This window comes from Ascaphus truei, chromosome 18 (assembly GCF_040206685.1).
Source record: "Ascaphus truei isolate aAscTru1 chromosome 18, aAscTru1.hap1, whole genome shotgun sequence".
NCBI classification, from domain to species: Eukaryota; Metazoa; Chordata; class Amphibia; order Anura; family Ascaphidae; genus Ascaphus; species Ascaphus truei.
This window is the reverse complement of record NC_134500.1, coordinates 36353113-36378500: the sequence shown is the minus strand read 5'-3', so window position 1 is coordinate 36378500 and position 25388 is coordinate 36353113. Positions and strand designations below refer to the sequence as shown.

The following is a 25388-nucleotide window of genomic DNA, read 5'->3' as shown; positions in this document are numbered from 1 at the left end:
GTGCCGTGTGTCCAAGGCTCTCACTGCTCAGCCGCCCCTCTTCCTGTTTTAGGTTCAAGGTGTCAGGGGAGTTGCCTCTATTACACGTGAAAATCTCGGACCAGAAAATCCAGGGCGTGTTCGAATTGGTTGATAGCATTCCCTTTCCTGAGAAGGCAAGCACGCCAGCTACCAAGGAGAAAAAGGTGAGTCTGTCAAACGGCAGAGATTTCGTTGGCCCAACATGGAAAGGGCATTTCATGGTGCAGAGGGGTGGATCGCTGTTATTTTGTAGCTGTGAGTACAATTACGATTGACGAAATAATATTGCTGAAATGAAGATACTGTTGATATATTACTGAAATGGACTGGGGGGGTGGGTGGGGGGTGTTCTCTGGAGAAGGATTGAAAGCGATGTTCAGTTTCCATTTTGTAAAGTCTGTTATCTTTTTAGTATCCATTTTGTGTGGAGGAATGTGTGTGTGTGGTGTGTAGATGGGAGGTTTCGCTTCGAAGTAGATTTACGACTGTGACTAAAGTAACGCCCACATTCCTAGTGATAGTGTGTACCAGGCACCTATTCATAGCTGTTTTGAGGCCAGTTCGAACCAGGTTTAATGAGCTGTAATAGGATTGGTTTAAGAATGGAGTGGTTAGTATAATCTGCCTAGTAACACATTTTAAACAAAGGAACTGAAAATGTATAAAAGAGTCTGCTTGGACACTCCCTGGCAGAGAGTCTTATAGATTTTTGAATGAGTATGATCATACTTTGCAATAAATGACTTATTATCAAATGAATCCCGTTTGTCAGTTTGGAACATTGACACGCTCAAGCAGATATTACCCCAAGAATGGGTTGCATTGTACCCATGGCTTGTGTACGCCGTTATCCATGGGAAATGTGTGTATATTACCCAACACTCAGCAATGTCCTCATTTAGATTCCTGCCATTCCCATCCTGGCCAGAAGACCGGAAAAGCTCCTTAAACGCGAGATCGAGAAGTCCCTGCTTTTGGAGGACGAGGAATCTGGTGAGAACGCGTTGGAAGCCGCGCTGATGCATTGAGAGGGGATAATCCGATCACTGTTAGGACAGTGTAGGCTGACCTGCATGGATGGGATAGTTCAGGGAACTGTGCGTCGTCACTGTATTGTGATGTAGTCTGTGCAGTGGGTGCACAGTATGATCGTATTGTGTGTAAATATTGGGATCCATTCAAAAAAAGTTGTTTTAGAGTTTGTTAAAAGTTTTCAAGACAAATGTGAAACTCGCCCTGCCCGAGCGGCCGCAGTTACAGAGGTCAGGCGGCGAACAGATCTGAGAAACAAGCTGGCAGGTGTGGGCGCCCGAGCTTTGAGAAGAATGCCAGGGCGGCCAACTCCAGTCCTCAAGGGCCACCAACAGGTTGGGTTTTAAGGATATCCCTGCTTCAGCACATGTCGCTCAATCAGTGGCCCAGCCAATGACTGCACTACCTGGGCTGAAGCAGGGATATCCTGAAAACCTGACGTGTTGGTGGTCCTGGAGGACGGGAGTCTGGCCACCCTTTTGATGTAAAGCCATACAGCAAAGCATTGTTTGGGGGATATGTTTTGGTATTTTGAAGGGTTGGGTGGAACAAGGTGACGCTTAATAAGTGTTTGTTGTGTTTGTGGTGTTTGTTGTGTTTGTGGTGTTTGTGGTGTTTGTCGTTTGAACATCGCTAGCACCAAGAACTCCAAGTGGCAATCTGGGACAGGTCTCCTCGACACTCCAAGGGTTACGAGGATAATGATATGAAAGGATGAGACGAGGAGAGTGTTTTTTTTATTTGTAATCTTGATCCCCTCTTCTAGACCCAGTAAATGGGGGGACCCATTGGATGGGCCAGAGGACATTATTTCATAGATGAGAGGTCTAAGGCAGGTCATCACTGACCCACTCTCCGATTTTGACTCCTAAACGTTTATTTACCGCTCCCCTCATCCAGACTCCAACGAAGAATATTTTGACTCGAGAGATGACCCTTCGCAAGTTGTCAAGTCTCAAGCGATCCGCAAAGCCGCTTCAGTCCGAGCAGAACCGGGAACTCCAGCCGACGCCGGCGGGGAGGAGCTGACCGATCTTCACCTCAAATTTGAAGTGAAAGAGGCAAGTTCATCACAAGAAAATGTTTTGCATTCACCTTTTTGTGCCTCATATCGGAAGCAGTGTGTGGCGTGCCACGTGCTAACGGGGCCCCAAACGGGTCACCTGCTTCTGCGACCCCAGAACAAATAGTAGCAGGGGCAAAACACACTTTTTAATTAATGCATGACTGATGCATATTCAGGAATGTAACGTCTTTTGCTAATGTTGTGGAATCGATTTTTGTTGAGAACACAAATGTTCTAACACACTATTGTGCAAGCGCACACACGCGTTCTAACACACTATCTTCCAAGCACACACAAGTGCTCTAGAACACTACCTTCCAAGCACACACACGCGCTCTAACACACTATCAAACAAGCACACACATGCGCTCTAACATTATCTTCCAAGCACACACATGCGCTCTAACACTATCTTCCAAGCACACACATGCGCTCTAACACTATCTTCCAAGCACACACATGCGCTCTAACACTATCTTCCAAGCACACACATGCGCTCTAACACTATCTTCCAAGCACACACATGCGCTCTAACACTATCTTCCAAGCACACGCGTGTTCTAACACACTATCTTTCAAACACACGCGCGTTCTAGCATACTATCTTCCAAGCACACACACGCGTGCGTTCTAACACATTATCTTCCAAGCACACGCTTGTTCTAACACACAATCTTCCAAGCACACGCGCGTTCTAACACACAATCTTCCAAGCACACGCGCGTTCTAACACACAATCTTCCAAGCACACGCGCGTTCTAACACACAATCTTCCAAGCACACACATGCGCTCTAACACTATCTTCCAAGCACACACGCGCACGTTCTAACACACTATCTTCCAAGCACACAAGTCTCTTAAGATTGTAGTAGTGTCAGAGCTTGTTGTGTAGCATTTATCGGACGTCACAAGCGTGTGGTTGCGTAAAGGAATATGTCGCACTGACCTACTGGATTGTAAAACACCTTATGGGCCGAGCTTACCAAGCAGCGCGGCTCCAGGAGACGCCATTCCGGCGCGGCTCGGGGAACATGGCAGCTTACATACAGTACCATTTAAGTGACACGGCGCTGAGGTGTCCTATGGAGTAGTGGCGCATAGTACATATGGCTCTTCGTGGGGCCATCAAGCTGTGTCTTCCAGCACGGTAGACGTCTTCTGGCGTTGCACGGCTCGGTGAATAAGACCCTGTGTTTGGTAGGTGACGCTGGCGTTCACCAGGCAGCAGGCGCAGCGGGAGGAGACGGTCCTGGTGTTCAGCATACAGCAGCTGGGGACTGAAGCCAGTGTGAAGACGTACGATTTAACAGCGGTGTCGTACCTGAAGAAGGTCAACCTGGGCTATTACGATCTGCAAGGTAACGTTCACCTTTATGGCGGTAGGTGCTGTGGGTTACAGCTGCTGAGCGCGGGCGTGAGACCTGGATTCCTGACGGGTTAGTTACATCCCGGCTGGAAGAGGTAATCGGGCAGTTCCTTACTATGTGTCTATTCATTAAACACCCCATTCCAGCCAGCGGAGAGCTGAACCCCACTGACAAAGCACTTCACCTTGTAACTGCTTCTCTGCTGCAGTGTAAGCCAGGGATGCTCAACTCCAGCCCCCGCCCCCCAACAAGTCAGGTTTTCAGGATGTCCCTGCTTCAGCGCAGGTGGCTCAACCAGTCCCTGCTTCAGCGCAGGTGGCTCAACCAGTCCCTGCTTCAGCGCAGGTGGCTCAGTATCGACTGAGCCATTGATTCAGCCACCTGTGCTGAAGCAGGGATGTCTTGAAACCCTGGCCAGTTTGGGGTTCTTGAGGACAGGCGTTGAGCACCCCTGTCTATCTAGACGTGTGGCTTTAAGCAATCCGTGTAATATCCTATGTTTTTTTTTTAATAAATCAGTTCTATATTAGATAAAACTTACTACCTTTTTTGTATTTTAAAATTCAACTCGTAATGCCATTTTTAATGAGTTTTAATACACTGCGCATCTTTTGATTTCTATAGCAGTCTCTAGCCACCTCCCCAGCAGTGCAAGATCTTTGTAACACTTTCCTGTTTGGGATGTTACCAATGTTCCCAGCAGTTTGAGCTGCACACTGCAACAATAGCTAATGTTACCTTCGTAATATCAGGATACATTGTAGCTGCGCAGTTACACTGGCCTGAAGGATTGATTGAAACTGAAAGGCGGCCATTTAGTGAACCCTGGGAAGCAGGATCTCTGCTGATCGATCACGGGAGAACGAATCGATTGGCAGCTTAGCTAATTGGTTTTCAATAAAGGTAATCAAAGGTGACATGTTTTGAAACAGAATATTTTTTTATATATATATATATATATATATATATATATATATACATATATACATTTTTATTTTTTTGGAGTACCTTTTGGATTGCCTCTGTTTTCACCATAGTGAAACGCAGTAGCACTTCTTAAAGTTTTTTATGCATTTGGAGCCGTTCTAGCAACATTTGGCCTGATTCTAGATCGTCTACAAATCAAGCGCCAAAAGTGTGATATCTGGTGGTTATTGGCAAAAAAATGTCAGCTCCGGGGCCCCCTGCTTCTGGAGATACCTCCGTAGGGGGCGCCAGCAGCCGCTCCGCTAGCAGGGTTCATATAATGGCGGCTTTTCACGCCCTGCGAGCCAATAGGAAGCCGTGACGTCATCAGATGCTGCTTCCTATTGTCCCTGAGACATGGAAGCTTCGAGAAGCAGAGCGCTACCAGCACCCCCTTCGGAGAGGTCTGTATCTCCGGACGCAGGGGGTCCCCGGAGCTGGAATGAATGACGTCACGTGCGCGGTTCACCATCATAGGCTGAGCCGCTCACGTGACCAGGCCGTCGGGAGACACGGAAAACCGCGAAAAATAGGTCGCACGCGCGCTCCATGGCCGTGCGCATCGCCTTCCAGGCTTTTGTGTGCAACGTGCGCGCCGTCACTCGCGCTGTCGCACTTGCTATGGACGTGCGTTTATACGAGTGAGACTTCACCGTGCGTGAGGCCCACCCTGACGTGAGTAACACTCGGCTAACATAGCAAGCAGGCTGCTGGGGAGGAACGATGGCGTCCTTCAGCGCCTGGGTCCCAGGTAAAGGCTCCCAACTAGCACAGCTTTGACCCGAGTTCCTTGGGACGGCGACCGTTCTGTGCAGATGACCTGAGATGGGCAACATTTTCACGGGCATTTGTGGCAAATTTTGGACATTCGCCAATACCGTAAAAGTAGCAAAAAACACGTCAAATTCGGGAAGTTCTACTCGAATCCCGGGAGCGGCTTTGTAAGAGGTCGGTTCAACAGTTTGGCAGCGGTAACTGAATGCAGAACTGCAGAAAGCCTATAAACAGGAATGTCAAACAAACAGGACCTGCTGGCTCTGGCACTATCTGATGTCCCACAGGTGGCCGAGCAATGAGACGGGACGCGGCGGCTTTCTACGTTTCTGTGCACGTGTAACATCGCGCTTAAACCGTTTCAGGTCCCGGACCGCAGCCCCTGCATTTAATAAGCTCTTCGGATGAACACGGGCAGGACCTGCTAAAGGTGGAGTATGTCAAGGTAAGAGCCAAGTTACTGGTAACAAACCTCTGCCAACAGGGACAATGCCCAACTGAGGCCTGGGGGGCCGCGGCACCTCGTGCTTTGGCGTGCGCACCACACACCAGAGCACTGCCCTCTATGGCGCAGGTCCCAACCGCCGCTTGGGTGCGCAAAGCGCGATGACGCGACCGCTGGAAGGGAAGACCAGGAGTTTGTCTTTCCCTGCAGCGACGCGGTCACATGGTTGATTAGCAACCGATGGTTGTGGAGATAAGGTAGACCGTCATGGCTGCAACCCCCCCCCCCCTCATCATGGCCGCGACCCCCCTGTCCATCATGGCTGCCCCCAACCCCGTCATGGCTGTGCATCCCATCGCTACCCCTAGACCGCAGATGGCGGGTTTTACCTGTGCGCGCGCCGCCAGCTGCTCTGACGCACGTGCAGCTGTGGCCACACGGGACTCGGCCTAACTCTTCATAGTAGGGCAGGATTGACAAACTCCAGTTCTCAAAGGCCACCAACAGGTCAGATTTTTAGGATATCCCTGCTTCAGCACAGGTGGCTCGAAGACTGAGCCACTGATTGAGCCACCTGTGCTGAAGCTGGAGTTGAGCACCCCTGGATTAGTTGGTGTTCCTTCTTTTGATACCTTCGCTTGATCGTTTCAACAAGCACTCAGTGTTTCTCCATCACACGCACACACTGCTTTCTCCTTCAGTGATGCTGAAGCGTTGGGATGGGGTGATATTTATATATGCTGCATTCACGGCTCGTGGGTTCATCCTATTTGCTTTTGCTCTTGGGCAAATATTTCATTTCCTTTTTTTCTTCCCCTTCTAGGCTGATAAAAACGGGCCACATTTTCAAACGACGTTTGAGAACACAGAACAGACACTAAAGGTATAGTTACGTAGGAGATGAGGTTGAAAAAAGACAGACGTCCATCAAGTTCATCCTATGCTAAATTTAGACGACAGATACTTTATCCTATATCTATACTTCCTTATTGATCCAGAGGAAGGCAAACAAAAAAAACCTGAGTCACACCATCCAATGATATCTCATAAGGGGACAAATAAATTCCTTCCCGGCTCCAGGAATTGGCAATCGGATTAATCCCTGGATCAACATCCTTCCCATGTAAACTTATTTGGTATATCCCTGTATACCTTTCCCATCTAAAAAGATGTCCAACCCTTTTTTTGAACAAATCTATTGTATCTGCCATCACAGTCTCCATGGGTAATGAATTCCACATTTTAACTGCCCTTACGGTAAAGATCCCTTTCCTTTGTTGCTGGTGAAATTTCCTTTCCTCCAACCTTAAGGGATGGCCCGAGCCCTTTGTACTGCCCGTGGGATGAATAGTTCTTTTGAAAGCTCCTTGTATTGTCCCCGAATATATTTGTATATAGTTATCATATCCCCTCTTAGATGCCTTTTCCAATGTTAACTAATCTAATTTAGCTAGCCTCTCCTCATAAGTTAGTTTGTCCACCCCCTTTATTAATTTAGTGGCTCTTTTCCGCACTTTTTCAAGTTCCATAATGTATTTTCTAAGGAGTGGTGCCCAAATTTGTACTCCCTATTCAAGCTGTGGTCTTACTAATGCTTTGTAAAGGGGTATAATTATGTTTACTTCCCTTCCATCCATTGCCCGTTTAATGCAAGATAAGATCGTCTTTGCCTTTGCTGCTACTGCCTGACATTGGGCACTATTGCTAAGCCTGCTTTTGACAAGCACTCCTAAATCCTTCTCTGAGGCTGCCCCTACACCGTTTCGCAGAGCGCGAGGCTGCCTTGCGACCATCAGTGTACTCATCCATTTTCCAAGTGCCTCGCCCCAAGTTACACAGCGGCGCGATAACCGCAGCAGGACGAGCATCGATGCCTCTTGGTTTCCCACAGGTGGCCTTTTCATCGGTGGACCTCCTGCTACACTCACAAGCTTTGCTCTCCGCTATCAGCTTCCTAACAGAAGCCGTCCCAAGCCTTCCCGATAAGGCAGGGCCAGCCAGAGCACAAAAGCAGCAGAACAAAGAGACCCTGGTGAAGAAAGGTAAAGTCCAAGGCAAATATTGGCTTATTGTAGAAGCCAGACGGGGCTGTAATAGGCGGCAGCGCTGTAATAGGCGGCAGGGCTGTAATAGGCGGCAGGGCTGTAATAGACGGCAGCGCTGTAATAGGCGGCAGGGCTGTAATAGGCGGCAGGGCTGTAATAGGCGGCAGAGCTGTGATAGACGGCAGCGCTGTGATAGAAGGCAGCGCTGTAATAGGCGGCAGCGCTGTGATAGACGGCAGGGCTGTGATAGACGGCAGGGCTGTAATAGGCGGCAGCGCTGTAATAGACGGCAGGGCTGTGATAGACGGCAGCGCTGTAATAGACGGCAGGGCTGTGATAGACGGCAGCGCTGTAATAGACGGCAGTAATAGGCGGCAGCGCTGTGATAGACGGCAGGGCTTTGATAGACGGCAGGGCTTTGATAGACGGCAGCGCTGTAATAGGCGGCAGCGCTGTAATAGGCGGCAGGGCTGTAATAGGCGGCAGCGCTGTAATAGACGGCAGCGCTGTAATAGGCGGCAGCGCTGTAATAGACGGCAGCGCTGTAATAGGCGGCAGGGCTGTAATAGACGGCAGCGCTGTAATAGACGGCAGAGCTGTAATAGACGGCAGCGCTGTAATAGACGGCAGCGCTGTAATAGACGGCAGCGCTGTAATAGACGGCAGGGCTGTGATAGACGGCAGCGCTGTAATAGACGGCAGGGCTGTAATAGACGGCAGCGCTGTAATAGACGGCAGGGCTGTGATAGACGGCAGCGCTGTAATAGACGGCAGCGCTGTAATAGGCGGCAGCGCTGTAATAGGCGGCAGCGCTGTAATAGACGGCAGCGCTGTAATAGACGGCAGCGCTGTAATAGGCGGCAGCGCTGTAATAGGCGGCAGCGCTGTAATAGACGGCAGCGCTGTAATAGGCGGCAGCGCTGTGATAGGCGGCAGCGCTGTGATAGACGGCAGCGCTGTGATAGACGGCAGCGCTGTGATAGGCGGCAGGGCTGTGATAGGCGGCAGGGCTGTGATAGACGGCAGGGCTGTAATAGGCGGCGGCGCTGTAATAGGCGGCGGCGCTGTAATAGGCGGCGGCGCTGTAATAGGCGGCGGCGCTGTAATAGGCGGCGGCGCTGTAATAGACGGCAGGGCTGTAATAGGCGGCAGGGCTGTAATAGGCGGCAGGGCTGTAATAGGCGGCAGCGCTGTAATAGGCGGCAGGGCTGTAATAGACGGCAGGGCTGTAATAGACGGCAGGGCTGTAATAGGCGGCAGGGCTGTAATAGACGGCAGCGCTGTAATAGGCGGCAGGGCTGTAATAGGCGGCAGGGCTGTAATAGGCGGCAGGGCTGTAATAGGCGGCAGGGCTGTAATAGGCGGCAGGGCTGTAATAGGCGGCAGGGCTGTAATAGGCGGCAGGGCTGTAATAGGCGGCAGGGCTGTAATAGGCGGCAGGGCTGTAATAGACGGCAGCGCTGTAATAGGCGGCAGCGCTGTAATAGGCGGCAGCGCTGTAATAGGCGGCAGCGCTGTAATAGACGGCAGCGCTGTAATAGGCGGCAGCGCTGTAATAGACGGCAGCGCTGTAATAGACGGCAGGGCTGTAATAGACGGCAGGGCTGTAATAGACGGCAGGGCTGTAATAGGCGGCAGCGCTGTAATAGGCGGCAGCGCTGTAATAGACGGCAGCGCTGTAATAGGCGGCAGCGCTGTAATAGGCGGCAGCGCTGTAATAGGCGGCAGCGCTGTAATAGGCGGCAGGGCTGTAATAGGCGGCAGGGCTGTAATAGGCGGCGGCGCTGTAATAGACGGCGGCGCTGTAATAGACGGCGGCGCTGTAATAGACGGCGGCGCTGTAATAGGCGGCGGCGCTGTAATAGGCGGCGGCGCTGTAATAGGCGGCGGCGCTGTAATAGGCGGCGGCGCTGTAATAGGCGGCAGGGCTGTAATAGGCGGCAGGGCTGTAATAGGCGGCAGCGCTGTAATAGGCGGCAGGGCTGTAATAGGCGGCAGCGCTGTAATAGGCGGCAGCGCTGTAATAGGCGGCAGGGCTGTAATAGGCGGCAGGGCTGTAATAGGCGGCAGGGCTGTAATAGACGGCAGAGCTGTAATAGACGGCAGCGCTGTAATAGGCGGCAGCGCTGTAATAGACGGCAGCGCTGTAATAGACGGCAGCGCTGTAATAGACGGCAGCGCTGTAATAGACGGCAGCGCTGTAATAGGCGGCAGAGCTGTAATAGGCGGCAGCGCTGTAATAGGCGGCAGCGCTGTAATAGGCGGCAGCGCTGTAATAGGCGGCAGCGCTGTAATAGGCGGCAGAGCTGTAATAGACGGCAGCGCTGTAATAGGCGGCAGCGCTGTAATAGGCGGCAGCGCTGTAATAGGCGGCAGAGCTGTAATAGGCGGCAGAGCTGTAATAGGCGGCAGCGCTGTAATAGGCGGCAGAGCTGTAATAGACGGCAGCGCTGTAATAGGCGGCAGAGCTGTAATAGGCGGCAGCGCTGTAATAGGCGGCAGCGCTGTAATAGGCGGCAGCGCTGTAATAGGCGGCAGGGCTGTAATAGACGGCAGCGCTGTAATAGACGGCAGCGCTGTAATAGACGGCAGCGCTGTAATAGACGGCAGGGCTGTAATAGACGGCAGCGCTGTAATAGACGGCAGCGCTGTAATAGACGGCAGCGCTGTAATAGACGGCAGCGCTGTAATAGGCGGCAGCGCTGTAATAGGCGGCAGCGCTGCAATAGGCGGCAGAGCTGTAATAGACGGCAGCGCTGTAATAGGCGGCAGCGCTGTAATAGACGGCAGCGCTGCAATAGGCGGCAGAGCTGTAATAGACGGCAGCGCTGTAATAGGCGGCAGCGCTGTAATAGGCGGCAGAGCTGTGATAGACGGCAGCGCTGTGATAGGCGGCAGCGCTGTAATAGACGGCAGGGCTGTAATAGACGGCAGCGCTGTAATAGACGGCAGCGCTGTAATAGGCGGCAGCGCTGTAATAGGCGGCAGGGCTGTAATAGGCGGCAGCGCTGTAATAGGCGGCAGCGCTGTAATAGACGGCAGGGCTGTAATAGGCGGCAGGGCTGTAATAGACGGCAGGGCTGTAATAGGCGGCAGCGCTGTAATAGGCGGCAGCGCTGTAATAGACGGCAGGGCTGTAATAGGCGGCAGCGCTGTAATAGGCGGCAGCGCTGTAATAGGCGGCAGCGCTGTAATAGGCGGCAGAGCTGTAATAGACGGCAGCGCTGTAATAGGCGGCAGCGCTGTAATAGGCGGCAGCGCTGTAATAGGCGGCAGCGCTGTAATAGGCGGCAGTAATAGGCGGCAGCGCTGTAATAGACGGCAGCGCTGTAATAGACGGCAGCGCTGTAATAGACGGCAGCGCTGTAATAGACGGCAGCGCTGTAATAGGCGGCAGCGCTGTAATAGGCGGCAGCGCTGTAATAGGCGGCAGCGCTGTAATAGACGGCAGCGCTGTAATAGGCGGCAGCGCTGTGATAGGCGGCAGCGCTGTGATAGGCGGCAGCGCTGTGATAGGCGGCAGCGCTGTGATAGACGGCAGAGCTGTGATAGACGGCAGGGCTGTGATAGACGGCAGGGCTGTGATAGGCGGCAGCGCTGTAATAGGCGGCAGCGCTGTAATAGGCGGCAGCGCTGTAATAGACGGCAGCGCTGTAATAGGCGGCAGCGCTGTAATAGGCGGCAGCGCTGTAATAGGCGGCAGAGCTGTAATAGACGGCAGAGCTGTAATAGACGGCAGCGCTGTAATAGGCGGCAGCGCTGTAATAGGCGGCGGCGCTGTAAGAGGCGGCAGCGCTGTAATAGGCGGCAGCGCTGTAATAGGCGGCAGCGCTGTAATAGACGGCGGCGCTGTAAGAGGCGGCAGCGCTGTAATAGGCGGCAGCGCTGTAATAGACGGCAGCGCTGTAATAGACGGCAGCGCTGTAATAGGCGACAGCGCTGTAATAGGCGGCAGAGCTGTAATAGGCGGCAGCGCTGTAATAGGCGGCAGCGCTGTAATAGACGGCAGCGCTGTAATAGGCGGCAGCGCTGTAATAGGCGGCAGCGCTGTAATAGGCGGCAGCGCTGTAATAGGCGGCAGCGCTGTAATAGGCGGCAGCGCTGTAATAGGCGGCAGCGCTGTAATAGACGGCAGCGCTGTAATAGGCGGCAGGGCTGTAATAGGCGGCAGGGCTGTAATAGGCGTCAGGGCTGTAATAGGCGGCGGCGCTGTAATAGGCGGCGGCGCTGTAATAGGCGGCGGCGCTGTAATAGGCGGCGGCGCTGTGATAGACGGCAGCGCTGTGATAGACGGCAGCGCTGTGATAGACGGCAGCGCTGTGATAGACGGCAGCGCTGTGATAGACGGCAGCGCTGTGATAGACGGCAGCGCTGTGATAGACGGCAGCGCTGTGATAGACGGCAGTAATAGGCGGCAGCGCTGTAATAGACGGCAGGGCTGTAATAGAAGGCAGCGCTGTAATAGACGGCAGCGCTGTAATAGGCGGCAGCGCTGTAATAGGCGGCAGCGCTGTAATAGGCGGCAGCGCTGTAATAGGCGGCAGCGCTGTAATAGGCGGCAGCGCTGTAATAGGCGGCAGCGCTGTAATAGACGGCAGCGCTGTAATAGACGGCAGCGCTGTAATAGGCGGCAGGGCTGTAATAGGCGGCAGGGCTGTAATAGGCGGCAGCGCTGTAATAGGCGGCAGGGCTGTAATAGGCGGCAGGGCTGTAATAGACGGCAGCGCTGTAATAGACGGCAGCGCTGTAATAGGCGGCGGCGCTGTAATAGGCGGCAGAGCTGTAATAGGCGGCAGGGCTGTAATAGGCGGCAGGGCTGTAATAGGCGGCAGCGCTGTAATAGGCGGCAGGGCTGTAATAGGCGGCAGCGCTGTAATAGACGGCAGCGCTGTAATAGACGGCAGCGCTGTAATAGGCGGCAGCGCTGTAATAGACGGCAGCGCTGTAATAGGCGGCAGCGCTGTAATAGACGGCAGCGCTGTAATAGACGGCAGCGCTGTAATAGGCGGCAGCGCTGTAATAGACGGCAGCGCTGTAATAGGCGGCAGCGCTGTAATAGGCGGCAGCGCTGTAATAGGCGGCAGCGCTGTAATAGACGGCAGCGCTGTAATAGGCGGCAGCGCTGTAATAGGCGGCAGCGCTGTAATAGGCGGCAGGGCTGTAATAGACGGCAGCGCTGTAATAGGCGGCAGCGCTGTAATAGACGGCAGCGCTGTAATAGGCGGCAGCGCTGTAATAGGCGGCAGGGCTGTAATAGACGGCAGCGCTGTAATAGGCGGCAGTAATAGGCGGCAGCGCTGTAATAGACGGCAGCGCTGTAATAGGCGGCAGTAATAGGCGGCAGCGCTGTAATAGACGGCAGCGCTGTAATAGGCGGCAGCGCTGTAATAGGCGGCAGCGCTGTAATAGACGGCAGGGCTGTAATAGGCGGCAGCGCTGTAATAGACGGCAGCGCTGTAATAGGCGGCAGCGCTGTAATAGGCGGCAGCGCTGTAATAGACGGCAGGGCTGTAATAGGCGGCAGCGCTGTAATAGGCGGCAGCGCTGTAATAGGCGGCAGCGCTGTAATAGACGGCAGCGCTGTAATAGGCGGCAGAGCTGTAATAGACGGCAGCGCTGTAATAGGCGGCAGCGCTGTAATAGGCGGCAGCGCTGTAATAGGCGGCAGCGCTGTAATAGGCGGCAGCGCTGTAATAGACGGCAGCGCTGTAATAGACGGCAGGGCTGTAATAGGCGGCAGCGCTGTAATAGGCGGCAGCGCTGTAATAGGCGGCAGCGCTGTAATAGGCGGCAGCGCTGTAATAGACGGCAGCGCTGTAATAGGCGGCAGCGCTGTAATAGGCAACAGCGCTGTAATAGGCGGCAGCGCTGTAATAGAGGGCAGCGCTGTAATAGAGGGCAGCGCTGTAATAGAGGGCAGCGCTGTAATAGGCGGCAGCGCTGTAATAGACGGCAGCGCTGTAATAGACGGCAGCGCTGTAATAGACGGCAGCGCTGTAATAGGCGGCAGGGCTGTAATAGAGGGCAGCGCTGTAATAGAAGGCAGCGCTGTAATAGGCGGCAGCGCTGTAATAGGCGGCAGGGCTGTAATAGGCGGCAGCGCTGTAATAGGCGGCAGCGCTGTAATAGACGGCAGCGCTGTAATAGGCGGCAGGGCTGTAATAGACGGCAGCGCTGTAATAGGCGGCAGCGCTGTAATAGGCGGCAGCGCTGTAATAGACGGCAGCGCTGTAATAGGCGGCAGGGCTGTAATAGACGGCAGCGCTGTAATAGGCGGCAGCGCTGTAATAGGCGGCAGCGCTGTAATAGACGGCAGCGCTGTAATAGGCGGCAGGGCTGTAATAGACGGCAGCGCTGTAATAGGCGGCAGCGCTGTAATAGACGGCAGGGCTGTAATAGAGGGCAGGGCTGTAATAGACGGCAGCGCTGTAATAGACGGCAGCGCTGTAATAGACGGCAGCGCTGTAATAGGCGGCAGCGCTGCAATAGGCGGCGGCGCTGTAATAGGCGGCAGGGCTGTAATAGGCGGCGGCGCTGTAATAGGCGGCAGGGCTGTAATAGGCGGCAGCGCTGTAATAGGCGGCGGCGCTGTAATAGGCGGCAGGGCTGTAATAGGCGGCAGCGCTGTAATAGGCGGCAGCGCTGTAATAGGCGGCAGGGCTGTAATAGACGGCAGCGCTGTAATAGGCGGCAGGGCTGTAATAGACGGCAGCGCTGTAATAGGCGGCAGCGCTGTAATAGACGGCAGCGCTGTAATAGGCGGCAGCGCTGTAATAGGCGGCAGGGCTGTAATAGACGTCAGGGCTGTAATAGACGGCAGCGCTGTAATAGACGGCAGCGCTGTAATAGACGGCAGCGCTGTAATAGGCGGCAGCGCTGTAATAGGCGGCGGCGCTGTAATAGGCGGCGGCGCTGTAATAGGCGGCGGCGCTGTAATAGGCGGCAGGGCTGTAATAGGCGGCAGCGCTGTAATAGGCGGCAGCGCTGTAATAGGCGGCAGCGCTGTAATAGACGGCAGCGCTGTAATAGGCGGCAGCGCTGTAATAGGCGGCAGCGCTGTAATAGACGGCAGCGCTGTAATAGGCGGCAGCGCTGTAATAGGCGGCAGCGCTGTAATAGGCGGCAGCGCTGTAATAGGCGGCAGCGCTGTAATAGGCGGCAGCGCTGTAATAGACGGCAGCGCTGTAATAGGCGGCAGGGCTGTAATAGGCGGCAGCGCTGTAATAGGCGGCAGCGCTGTAATAGGCGGCAGCGCTGTAATAGGCGGCAGCGCTGTAATAGACGGCAGCGCTGTAATAGACGGCAGGGCTGTAATAGGCGGCAGCGCTGTAATAGGCGGCAGCGCTGTAATAGGCGGCAGCGCTGTAATAGGCGGCAGCGCTGTAATAGACGGCAGCGCTGTAATAGGCGGCAGCGCTGTAATAGGCAACAGCGCTGTAATAGGCGGCAGCGCTGTAATAGAGGGCAGCGCTGTAATAGAGGGCAGCGCTGTAATAGAGGGCAGCGCTGTAATAGGCGGCAGCGCTGTAATAGACGGCAGCGCTGTAATAGACGGCAGCGCTGTAATAGACGGCAGCGCTGTAATAGGCGGCAGGGCTGTAATAGAGGGCAGCGCTGTAATAGAAGGCAGCGCTGTAATAGGCGGCAGCGCTGTAATAGGCGGCAGCGCTGTAATAGGCGGCAGGGCTGTAATAGGCGGCAGCGCTGTAATAGGCGGCAGCGCTGTAATAGACGGCAGCGCTGTAATAGGCGGCAGGGCTGTAATAGACGGCAGCGCTGTAATAGGCGGCAGCGCTGTAATAGGCGGCAGCGCTGTAATAGACGGCAGCGCTGTAATAGGCGGCAGGGCTGTAATAGACGGCAGCGCTGTAATAGGCGGCAGCGCTGTAATAGGCGGCAGCGCTGTAATAGACGGCAGCGCTGTAATAGGCGGCAGGGCTGTAATAGACGGCAGCGCTGTAATAGGCGGCAGGGCTGTAATAGACGGCAGCGCTGTAATAGGCGGCAGCGCTGTAATAGACGGCAGCGCTGTAATAGGCGGCAGGGCTGTAATAGACGGCAGCGCTGTAATAGACGGCAGCGCTGTAATAGACGGCAGCGCTGTAATAGGCGGCAGCGCTGTAATAGGCGGCAGCGCTGTAATAGGCGGCAGGGCTGTAATAGACGGCAGCGCTGTAATAGGCGGCAGGGCTGTAATAGACGGCAGCGCTGTAATAGGCGGCAGCGCTGTAATAGGCGGCAGGGCTGTAATAGACGTCAGGGCTGTAATAGACGGCAGCGCTGTAATAGACGGCAGCGCTGTAATAGGCGGCAGCGCTGTAATAGGCGGCAGGCGCTGTAATAGGCGGCAGGGCTGTAATAGACGGCAGCGCTGTAATAGGCGGCAGCGCTGTAATAGGCGGCAGCGCTGTAATAGGCGGCAGCGCTGTAATAGGCGGCAGCGCTGTAATAGGCGGCAGCGCTGTAATAGACGGCAGCGCTGTAATAGGCGGCAGGGCTGTAATAGGCGGCAGGGCTGTAATAGGCGTCAGGGCTGTAATAGGCGGCGGCGCTGTAATAGGCGGCGGCGCTGTAATAGGCGGCGGCGCTGTAATAGGCGGCGGCGCTGTGATAGACGGCGGCGCTGTGATAGACGGCAGCGCTGTGATAGACGGCAGCGCTGTGATAGACGGCAGCGCTGTGATAGACGGCAGCGCTGTAATAGGCGGCAGTAATAGGCGGCAGCGCTGTAATAGACGGCAGGGCTGTAATAGAAGGCAGCGCTGTAATAGGCGGCAGCGCTGTAATAGGCGGCAGCGCTGTAATAGGCGGCAGCGCTGTAATAGACGGCAGCGCTGTAATAGGCGGCAGGGCTGTAATAGGCGGCAGGGCTGTAATAGGCGGCAGCGCTGTAATAGGCGGCAGGGCTGTAATAGGCGGCAGGGCTGTAATAGGCGGCAGGGCTGTAATAGACGGCAGCGCTGTAATAGACGGCAGCGCTGTAATAGGCGGCGGCGCTGTAATAGGCGGCAGAGCTGTAATAGGCGGCAGGGCTGTAATAGGCGGCAGGGCTGTAATAGGCGGCAGCGCTGTAATAGGCGGCAGGGCTGTAATAGGCGGCAGCGCTGTAATAGACGGCAGCGCTGTAATAGGCGGCAGCGCTGTAATAGGCGGCAGCGCTGTAATAGGCGGCAGCGCTGTAATAGACGGCAGCGCTGTAATAGGCGGCAGCGCTGTAATAGGCGGCAGCGCTGTAATAGGCGGCAGGGCTGTAATAGACGGCAGCGCTGTAATAGGCGGCAGCGCTGTAATAGACGGCAGCGCTGTAATAGGCGGCAGCGCTGTAATAGGCGGCAGGGCTGTAATAGGCGGCAGTAATAGGCGGCAGCGCTGTAATAGACGGCAGCGCTGTAATAGGCGGCAGTAATAGGCGGCAGCGCTGTAATAGACGGCAGCGCTGTAATAGGCGGCAGTAATAGGCGGCAGCGCTGTAATAGACGGCAGCGCTGTAATAGGCGGCAGCGCTGTAATAGGCGGCAGCGCTGTAATAGACGGCAGGGCTGTAATAGGCGGCAGCGCTGTAATAGACGGCAGCGCTGTAATAGGCGGCAGCGCTGTAATAGGCGGCAGCGCTGTAATAGACGGCAGGGCTGTAATAGGCGGCAGCGCTGTAATAGGCGGCAGCGCTGTAATAGACGGCAGCGCTGTAATAGGCGGCAGCGCTGTAATAGGCGGCAGCGCTGTAATAGGCGGCAGCGCTGTAATAGGCGGCAGCGCTGTAATAGACGGCAGCGCTGTAATAGGCGGCAGGGCTGTAATAGGCGGCAGCGCTGTAATAGGCGGCAGCGCTGTAATAGGCGGCAGCGCTGTAATAGGCGGCAGCGCTGTAATAGACGGCAGCGCTGTAATAGGCGGCAGCGCTGTAATAGGCAACAGCGCTGTAATAGGCGGCAGCGCTGTAATAGAGGGCAGCGCTGTAATAGAGGGCAGCGCTGTAATAGGCGGCAGCGCTGTAATAGACGGCAGCGCTGTAATAGACGGCAGCGCTGTAATAGACGGCAGCGCTGTAATAGGCGGCAGGGCTGTAATAGAGGGCAGCGCTGTAATAGAAGGCAGCGCTGTAATAGGCGGCAGCGCTGTAATAGGCGGCAGCGCTGTAATAGGCGGCAGGGCTGTAATAGGCGGCAGCGCTGTAATAGGCGGCAGCGCTGTAATAGACGGCAGCGCTGTAATAGGCGGCAGGGCTGTAATAGACGGCAGCGCTGTAATAGGCGGCAGCGCTGTAATAGGCGGCAGCGCTGTAATAGACGGCAGCGCTGTAATAGGCGGCAGGGCTGTAATAGACGGCAGCGCTGTAATAGGCGGCAGCGCTGTAATAGGCGGCAGCGCTGTAATAGACGGCAGCGCTGTAATAGGCGGCAGGGCTGTAATAGACGGCAGCGCTGTAATAGGCGGCAGCGCTGTAATAGACGGCAGGGCTGTAATAGAGGGCAGGGCTGTAATAGACGGCAGCGCTGTAATAGACGGCAGCGCTGTAATAGACGGCAGCGCTGTAATAGGCGGCAGCGCTGTAATAGGCGGCAGCGCTGTAATAGGCGGCAGGGCTGTAATAGACGGCAGCGCTGTAATAGGCGGCAGGGCTGTAATAGACGGCAGCGCTGTAATAGGCGGCAGCGCTGTAATAGACGGCAGCGCTGTAATAGGCGGCAGCGCTGTAATAGGCGGCAGGGCTGTAATAGACGTCAGGGCTGTAATAGACGGCAGCGCTGTAATAGACGGCAGCGCTGTAATAGACGGCAGCGCTGTAATAGGCGGCAGCGCTGTAATAGGCGGCAGCGCTGTAATAGGCGGCGGCGCTGTAATAGGCGGCGGCGCTGTAATAGGCGGCAGGGCTGTAATAGGCGGCAGCGCTGTAATAGGCGGCAGCGCTGTAATAGACGGCAGCGCTGTAATAGGCGGCAGCGCTGTAATAGGCGGCAGCGCTGTAATAGACGGCAGCGCTGTGATAGACGGCAGCGCTGTAATAGGCGGCAGCGCTGTAATAGGCGGCAGGGCTGTAATAGATGTAATAGGCGGCAGCGCTGTAATAGGCGGCAGCGCTGTAATAGGCGGCAGCGCTGTAATAGGCGGCAGCGCTGTAATAGGCGGCAGCGCTGTAATAGGCGGCAGCGCTGTAATAGACGGCAGCGCTGTAATAGGCGGCAGCGCTGTAATAGACGGCAGGGCTGTAATAGGCGGCGGCGCTGTAATAGACGGCAGAGCTGTAATAGGCGGCGGCGCTGTAATAGACGGCGGCGCTGTAATAGGCGGCGGCGCTGTAATAGGCGGCAGGGCTGTAATAGACGGCAGCGCTGTAATAGACGGCAGCGCTGTAATAGACGGCAGGGCTGTAATAGACGGCAGCGCTGTAATAGGCGGCAGCGCTGTAATAGGCGGCAGCGCTGTAATAGACGGCAGGGCTGTAATAGACGGCAGCGCTGTAATAGACGGCAGCGCTGTAATAGACGGCAGCGCTGTAATAGACGGCAGCGCTGTAATAGACGGCAGCGCTGTAATAGGCGGCAGCGCTGTAATAGGCGGCAGCGCTGCAATAGGCGGCAGCGCTGCAATAGGCGGCAGAGCTGTAATAGACGGCAGCGCTGCAATAGGCGGCAGAGCTGTAATAGACGGCAGCGCTGCAATAGGCGGCAGAGCTGTAATAGACGGCAGCGCTGTAATAGGCGGCAGCGCTGTAATAGGCGGCAGGGCTGTAATAGGCGGCAGCGCTGTAATAGGCGGCAGCGCTGTAATAGACGGCAGGGCTGCAATAGGCGGCAGAGCTGTAATAGACGGCAGCGCTGTAATAGGCGGCAGCGCTGTAATAGGCGGCAGGGCTGTAATAGGCGGCAGCGCTGTAATAGGCGGCAGCGCTGTAATAGACGGCAGGGCTGTAATAGGCGGCAGCGCTGTAATAGACGGCAGGGCTGTAATAGGCGGCAGCGCTGTAATAGGCGGCAGCGCTGTAATAGGCGGCAGCGCTGTAATAGGCGGCAGAGCTGTAATAGACGGCAGCGCTGTAATAGGCGGCAGCGCTGTAATAGGCGGCAGCGCTGTAATAGGCGGCAGCGCTGTAATAGGCGGCAGCGCTGTGATAGGCGGCAGCGCTGTAATAGACGGCAGCGCTGTAATAGGCGGCAGCGCTGTAATAGACGGCAGCGCTGTAATAGACGGCAGCGCTGTAATAGGCGGCAGTAATAGGCGGCAGCGCTGTAATAGACGGCAGGGCTGTAATAGACGGCAGCGCTGTAATAGGCGGCAGCGCTGTAATAGGCGGCAGGGCTGTAATAGACGGCAGCGCTGTAATAGGCGGCAGCGCTGTAATAGGCGGCAGCGCTGTAATAGACGGCAGCGCTGTAATAGGCGGCAGCGCTGTAATAGGCGGCAGCGCTGTAATAGGCGGCAGCGCTGTGATAGGCGGCAGCGCTGTGATAGACGGCAGCGCTGTAATAGGCGGCAGCGCTGTAATAGGCGGCAGCGCTGTAATAGGCGGCAGAGCTGTAATAGACGGCAGAGCTGTAATAGACGGCAGCGCTGTAATAGGCGGCAGCGCTGTAATAGACGGCAGAGCTGTAATAGACGGCAGCGCTGTAATAGACGGCAGCGCTGTAATAGACGGCAGCGCTGTAATAGGCGACAGCGCTGTAATAGGCGGCAGAGCTGTAATAGGCGGCAGCGCTGTAATAGGCGGCAGCGCTGTAATAGACGGCAGCGCTGTAATAGGCGGCAGCGCTGTAATAGGCGGCAGCGCTGTAATAGGCGGCAGCGCTGTAATAGGCGGCAGCGCTGTAATAGGCGGCAGCGCTGTAATAGGCGGCAGCGCTGTAATAGACGGCAGCGCTGTAATAGGCGGCAGGGCTGTAATAGGCGGCAGGGCTGTAATAGGCGTCAGGGCTGTAATAGGCGGCGGCGCTGTAATAGGCGGCGGCGCTGTAATAGGCGGCGGCGCTGTAATAGGCGGCGGCGCTGTAATAGGCGGCGGCGCTGTGATAGACGGCGGCGCTGTGATAGACGGCAGCGCTGTGATAGACGGCAGCGCTGTGATAGACGGCAGCGCTGTGATAGACGGCAGCGCTGTGATAGACGGCAGCGCTGTGATAGACGGCAGCGCTGTGATAGACGGCAGCGCTGTGATAGACGGCAGTAATAGGCGGCAGCGCTGTAATAGACGGCAGGGCTGTAATAGACGGCAGCGCTGTAATAGGCGGCAGCGCTGTAATAGGCGGCAGCGCTGTAATAGGCGGCAGCGCTGTAATAGACGGCAGCGCTGTAATAGGCGGCAGGGCTGTAATAGGCGGCAGCGCTGTAATAGGCGGCAGCGCTGTAATAGGCGGCAGCGCTGTAATAGGCGGCAGCGCTGTAATAGGCGGCAGGGCTGTAATAGGCGGCAGCGCTGTAATAGACGGCAGCGCTGTAATAGGCGGCAGCGCTGTAATAGGCGGCAGCGCTGTAATAGACGGCAGCGCTGTAATAGGCGGCAGCGCTGTAATAGGCGGCAGCGCTGTAATAGGCGGCAGGGCTGTAATAGACGGCAGCGCTGTAATAGGCGGCAGCGCTGTAATAGACGGCAGCGCTGTAATAGGCGGCAGCGCTGTAATAGGCGGCAGGGCTGTAATAGGCGGCAGCGCTGTAATAGGCGGCAGCGCTGTAATAGGCGGCAGGGCTGTAATAGGCGGCAGAGCTGTAATAGGCGGCAGCGCTGTAATAGGCGGCAGCGCTGTAATAGGCGGCAGCGCTGTAATAGGCGGCAGCGCTGTAATAGGCGGCAGGGCTGTAATAGGCGGCAGTAATAGGCGGCAGCGCTGTAATAGACGGCAGCGCTGTAATAGGCGGCAGTAATAGGCGGCAGCGCTGTAATAGACGGCAGCGCTGTAATAGGCGGCAGTAATAGGCGGCAGCGCTGTAATAGACGGCAGCGCTGTAATAGGCGGCAGCGCTGTAATAGGCGGCAGCGCTGTAATAGGCGGCAGCGCTGTAATAGGCGGCAGCGCTGTAATAGGCGGCAGCGCTGTAATAGGCGGCAGCGCTGTAATAGGCGGCAGCGCTGTAATAGACGGCAGCGCTGTAATAGGCGGCAGCGCTGTAATAGACGGCAGGGCTGTAATAGGCGGCAGCGCTGTAATAGGCGGCAGCGCTGTAATAGGCGGCAGCGCTGTAATAGGCGGCAGCGCTGTAATAGACGGCAGCGCTGTAATAGGCGGCAGAGCTGTAATAGACGGCAGCGCTGTAATAGGCGGCAGCGCTGTAATAGGCGGCAGCGCTGTAATAGGCGGCAGCGCTGTAATAGGCGGCAGAGCTGTAATAGACGGCAGAGCTGTAATAGACGGCAGCGCTGTAATAGGCGGCAGCGCTGTAATAGGCGGCAGCGCTGTAATAGGCGGCAGAGCTGTAATAGACGGCAGAGCTGTAATAGACGGCAGAGCTGTAATAGACGGCAGCGCTGTAATAGGCGGCAGAGCTGTAATAGGCGGCAGAGCTGTAATAGACGGCAGCGCTGTAATAGGCGGCAGCGCTGTAATAGGCGGCAGCGCTGTAATAGGCGGCAGAGCTGTAATAGACGGCAGAGCTGTAATAGACGGCAGCGCTGTAATAGGCGGCAGAGCTGTAATAGGCGGCAGCGCTGTAATAGGCGGCAGAGCTGTAATAGACGGCAGAGCTGTAATAGACGGCAGCGCTGTAATAGGCGGCAGCGCTGTAATAGGCGGCAGCGCTGTAATAGGCGGCAGCGCTGTAATAGGCGGCAGCGCTGTAATAGGCGGCAGAGCTGTAATAGGCGGCAGAGCTGTAATAGGCGGCAGCGCTGTAATAGGCGGCAGAGCTGTAATAGACGGCAGAGCTGTAATAGACGGCAGCGCTGTAATAGGCGGCAGCGCTGTAATAGGCGGCAGCGCTGTAATAGGCGGCAGCGCTGTAATAGGCGGCAGCGCTGTAATAGACGGCAGCGCTGTAATAGGCGGCAGCGCTGTAATAGGCAACAGCGCTGTAATAGGCGGCAGCGCTGTAATAGAGGGCAGCGCTGTAATAGAGGGCAGCGCTGTAATAGAGGGCAGCGCTGTAATAGGCGGCAGCGCTGTAATAGGCGGCAGCGCTGTAATAGGCGGCAGCGCTGTAATAGGCGGCAGCGCTGTAATAGACGGCAGCGCTGTAATAGACGGCAGCGCTGTAATAGACGGCAGCGCTGTAATAGACGGCAGCGCTGTAATAGGCGGCAGCGCTGTAATAGGCGGCAGCGCTGTGATAGACGGCAGCGCTGTGATAGACGGCAGCGCTGTGATAGACGGCAGCGCTGTAATAGACGGCAGGGCTGTAATAGACGGCAGCGCTGTAATAGGCGGCAGCGCTGTAATAGGCGGCAGCGCTGTAATAGACGGCAGCGCTGTGATAGATGGCAGCGCTGTAATAGGCGGCAGCGCTGTAATAGACGGCAGCGCTGTGATAGATGGCAGCGCTGTAATAGGCGGCAGCGCTGTAATAGACGGCAGCGCTGTAATAGACGGCAGCGCTGTAATAGGCGGCAGCGCTGTAATAGGCGGCAGCGCTGTAATAGGCGGCAGCGCTGTAATAGGCGGCAGCGCTGTAATAGGCGGCAGCGCTGTAATAGACGGCAGCGCTGTAATAGACGGCAGCGCTGTAATAGGCGGCAGCGCTGTAATAGGCGGCAGCGCTGTAATAGGCGGCAGCGCTGTAATAGACGGCAGCGCTGTAATAGGCGGCAGCGCTGTAATAGAGGGCAGCGCTGTAATAGGCGGCAGCGCTGTAATAGGCGGCAGCGCTGTAATAGACGGCAGCGCTGTAATAGACGGCAGCGCTGTAATAGGCGGCAGCGCTGTAATAGACGGCAGCGCTGTAATAGGCGGCAGCGCTGTAATAGGCGGCAGCGCTGTAATAGACGGCAGCGCTGTAATAGACGGCAGCGCTGTAATAGACGGCAGCGCTGTAATAGGCGGCAGCGCTGTAATAGACGGCAGCGCTGTAATAGGCGGCAGCGCTGTAATAGGCGGCAGCGCTGTAATAGGCGGCAGCGCTGTAATAGACGGCAGCGCTGTAATAGGCGGCAGCGCTGTAATAGAGGGCAGCGCTGTAATAGGCGGCAGCGCTGTAATAGGCGGCAGCGCTGTAATAGACGGCAGCGCTGTAATAGACGGCAGCGCTGTAATAGACGGCAGCGCTGTAATAGGCGGCAGCGCTGTAATAGACGGCAGGGCTGTAATAGACGGCAGCGCTGTAATAGACGGCAGCGCTGTAATAGGCGGCAGCGCTGTAATAGGCGGCAGCGCTGTAATAGGCGGCAGCGCTGTAATAGACGGCAGCGCTGTAATAGGCGGCAGGGCTGTAATAGAGGGCAGGGCTGTAATAGACGGCAGCGCTGTAATAGACGGCAGCGCTGTAATAGACGGCAGCGCTGTAATAGGCGGCAGCGCTGTAATAGGCGGCAGCGCTGTAATAGGCGGCAGGGCTGTAATAGACGGCAGCGCTGTAATAGGCGGCAGCGCTGTAATAGACGGCAGCGCTGTAATAGGCGGCAGGGCTGTAATAGACGTCAGGGCTGTAATAGACGGCAGCGCTGTAATAGGCGGCGGCGCTGTAATAGACGTCAGGGCTGTAATAGACGGCAGCGCTGTAATAGGCGGCAGCGCTGTAATAGGCGGCAGCGCTGTAATAGACGGCAGCGCTGTAATAGGCGGCAGAGCTGTAATAGACGGCAGCGCTGTAATAGGCGGCAGCGCTGTAATAGGCGGCAGCGCTGTAATAGGCGGCAGCGCTGTAATAGGCGGCAGGGCTGTAATAGACGGCAGGGCTGTGATAGACGGCAGGGCTGTGATAGACGGCAGCGCTGTAATAGGCGGCAGCGCTGTAATAGACGGCAGCGCTGTAATAGGCGGCAGCGCTGTGATAGACGGCAGCGCTGTGATAGACGGCAGGGCTGTGATAGACGGCAGCGCTGTAATAGACGGCAGGGCTGTAATAGACGGCAGCGCTGTAATAGGCGGCAGCGCTGTAATAGGCGGCAGCGCTGTAATAGACGGCAGCGCTGTGATAGACGGCAGCGCTGTAATAGGCGGCAGCGCTGTAATAGACGGCAGCGCTGTAATAGACGGCAGCGCTGTAATAGGCGGCAGCGCTGTAATAGGCGGCAGCGCTGTAATAGGCGGCAGCGCTGTAATAGGCGGCAGCGCTGTAATAGGCGGCAGCGCTGTAATAGACGGCAGCGCTGTAATAGACGGCAGCGCTGTAATAGACGGCAGCGCTGTAATAGGCGGCAGCGCTGTAATAGGCGGCAGCGCTGTAATAGGCGGCAGCGCTGTAATAGGCGGCAGCGCTGTAATAGAGGGCAGCGCTGTAATAGACGGCAGCGCTGTAATAGGCGGCAGGGCTGTAATAGACGGCAGGGCTGTGATAGACGGCAGGGCTGTGATAGGCGGCAGCGCTGTAATAGGCGGCAGCGCTGTAATAGACGGCAGCGCTGTAATAGGCGGCAGCGCTGTGATAGACGGCAGCGCTGTGATAGACGGCAGGGCTGTGATAGACGGCAGCGCTGTAATAGACGGCAGGGCTGTAATAGACGGCAGCGCTGTAATAGGCGGCAGCGCTGTAATAGGCGGCAGCGCTGTAATAGACGGCAGCGCTGTGATAGACGGCAGCGCTGTAATAGGCG

At 55.8% G+C, this 25388-nt stretch overlaps 1 protein-coding gene across 1 annotated transcript in view; it reads left to right on the top strand.

Moving 5' to 3' along the window:
* The window catches only part of LOC142469207 (intermembrane lipid transfer protein VPS13C-like), a 106004-nt gene that overhangs the window by 68931 nt on the left and 11685 nt on the right, over positions 1–25388 (top strand). Inside the window, exons 23-29 of the mRNA XM_075576167.1 lie at positions 53–185; positions 924–1014; positions 1954–2114; positions 3322–3478; positions 5593–5672; positions 6496–6555; positions 7564–7714. Of these exons, the coding sequence (XP_075432282.1) occupies positions 53–185; positions 924–1014; positions 1954–2114; positions 3322–3478; positions 5593–5672; positions 6496–6555; positions 7564–7714 (833 nt within the window). The remainder of the gene's footprint in view (positions 1–52; positions 186–923; positions 1015–1953; positions 2115–3321; positions 3479–5592; positions 5673–6495; positions 6556–7563; positions 7715–25388) is intronic.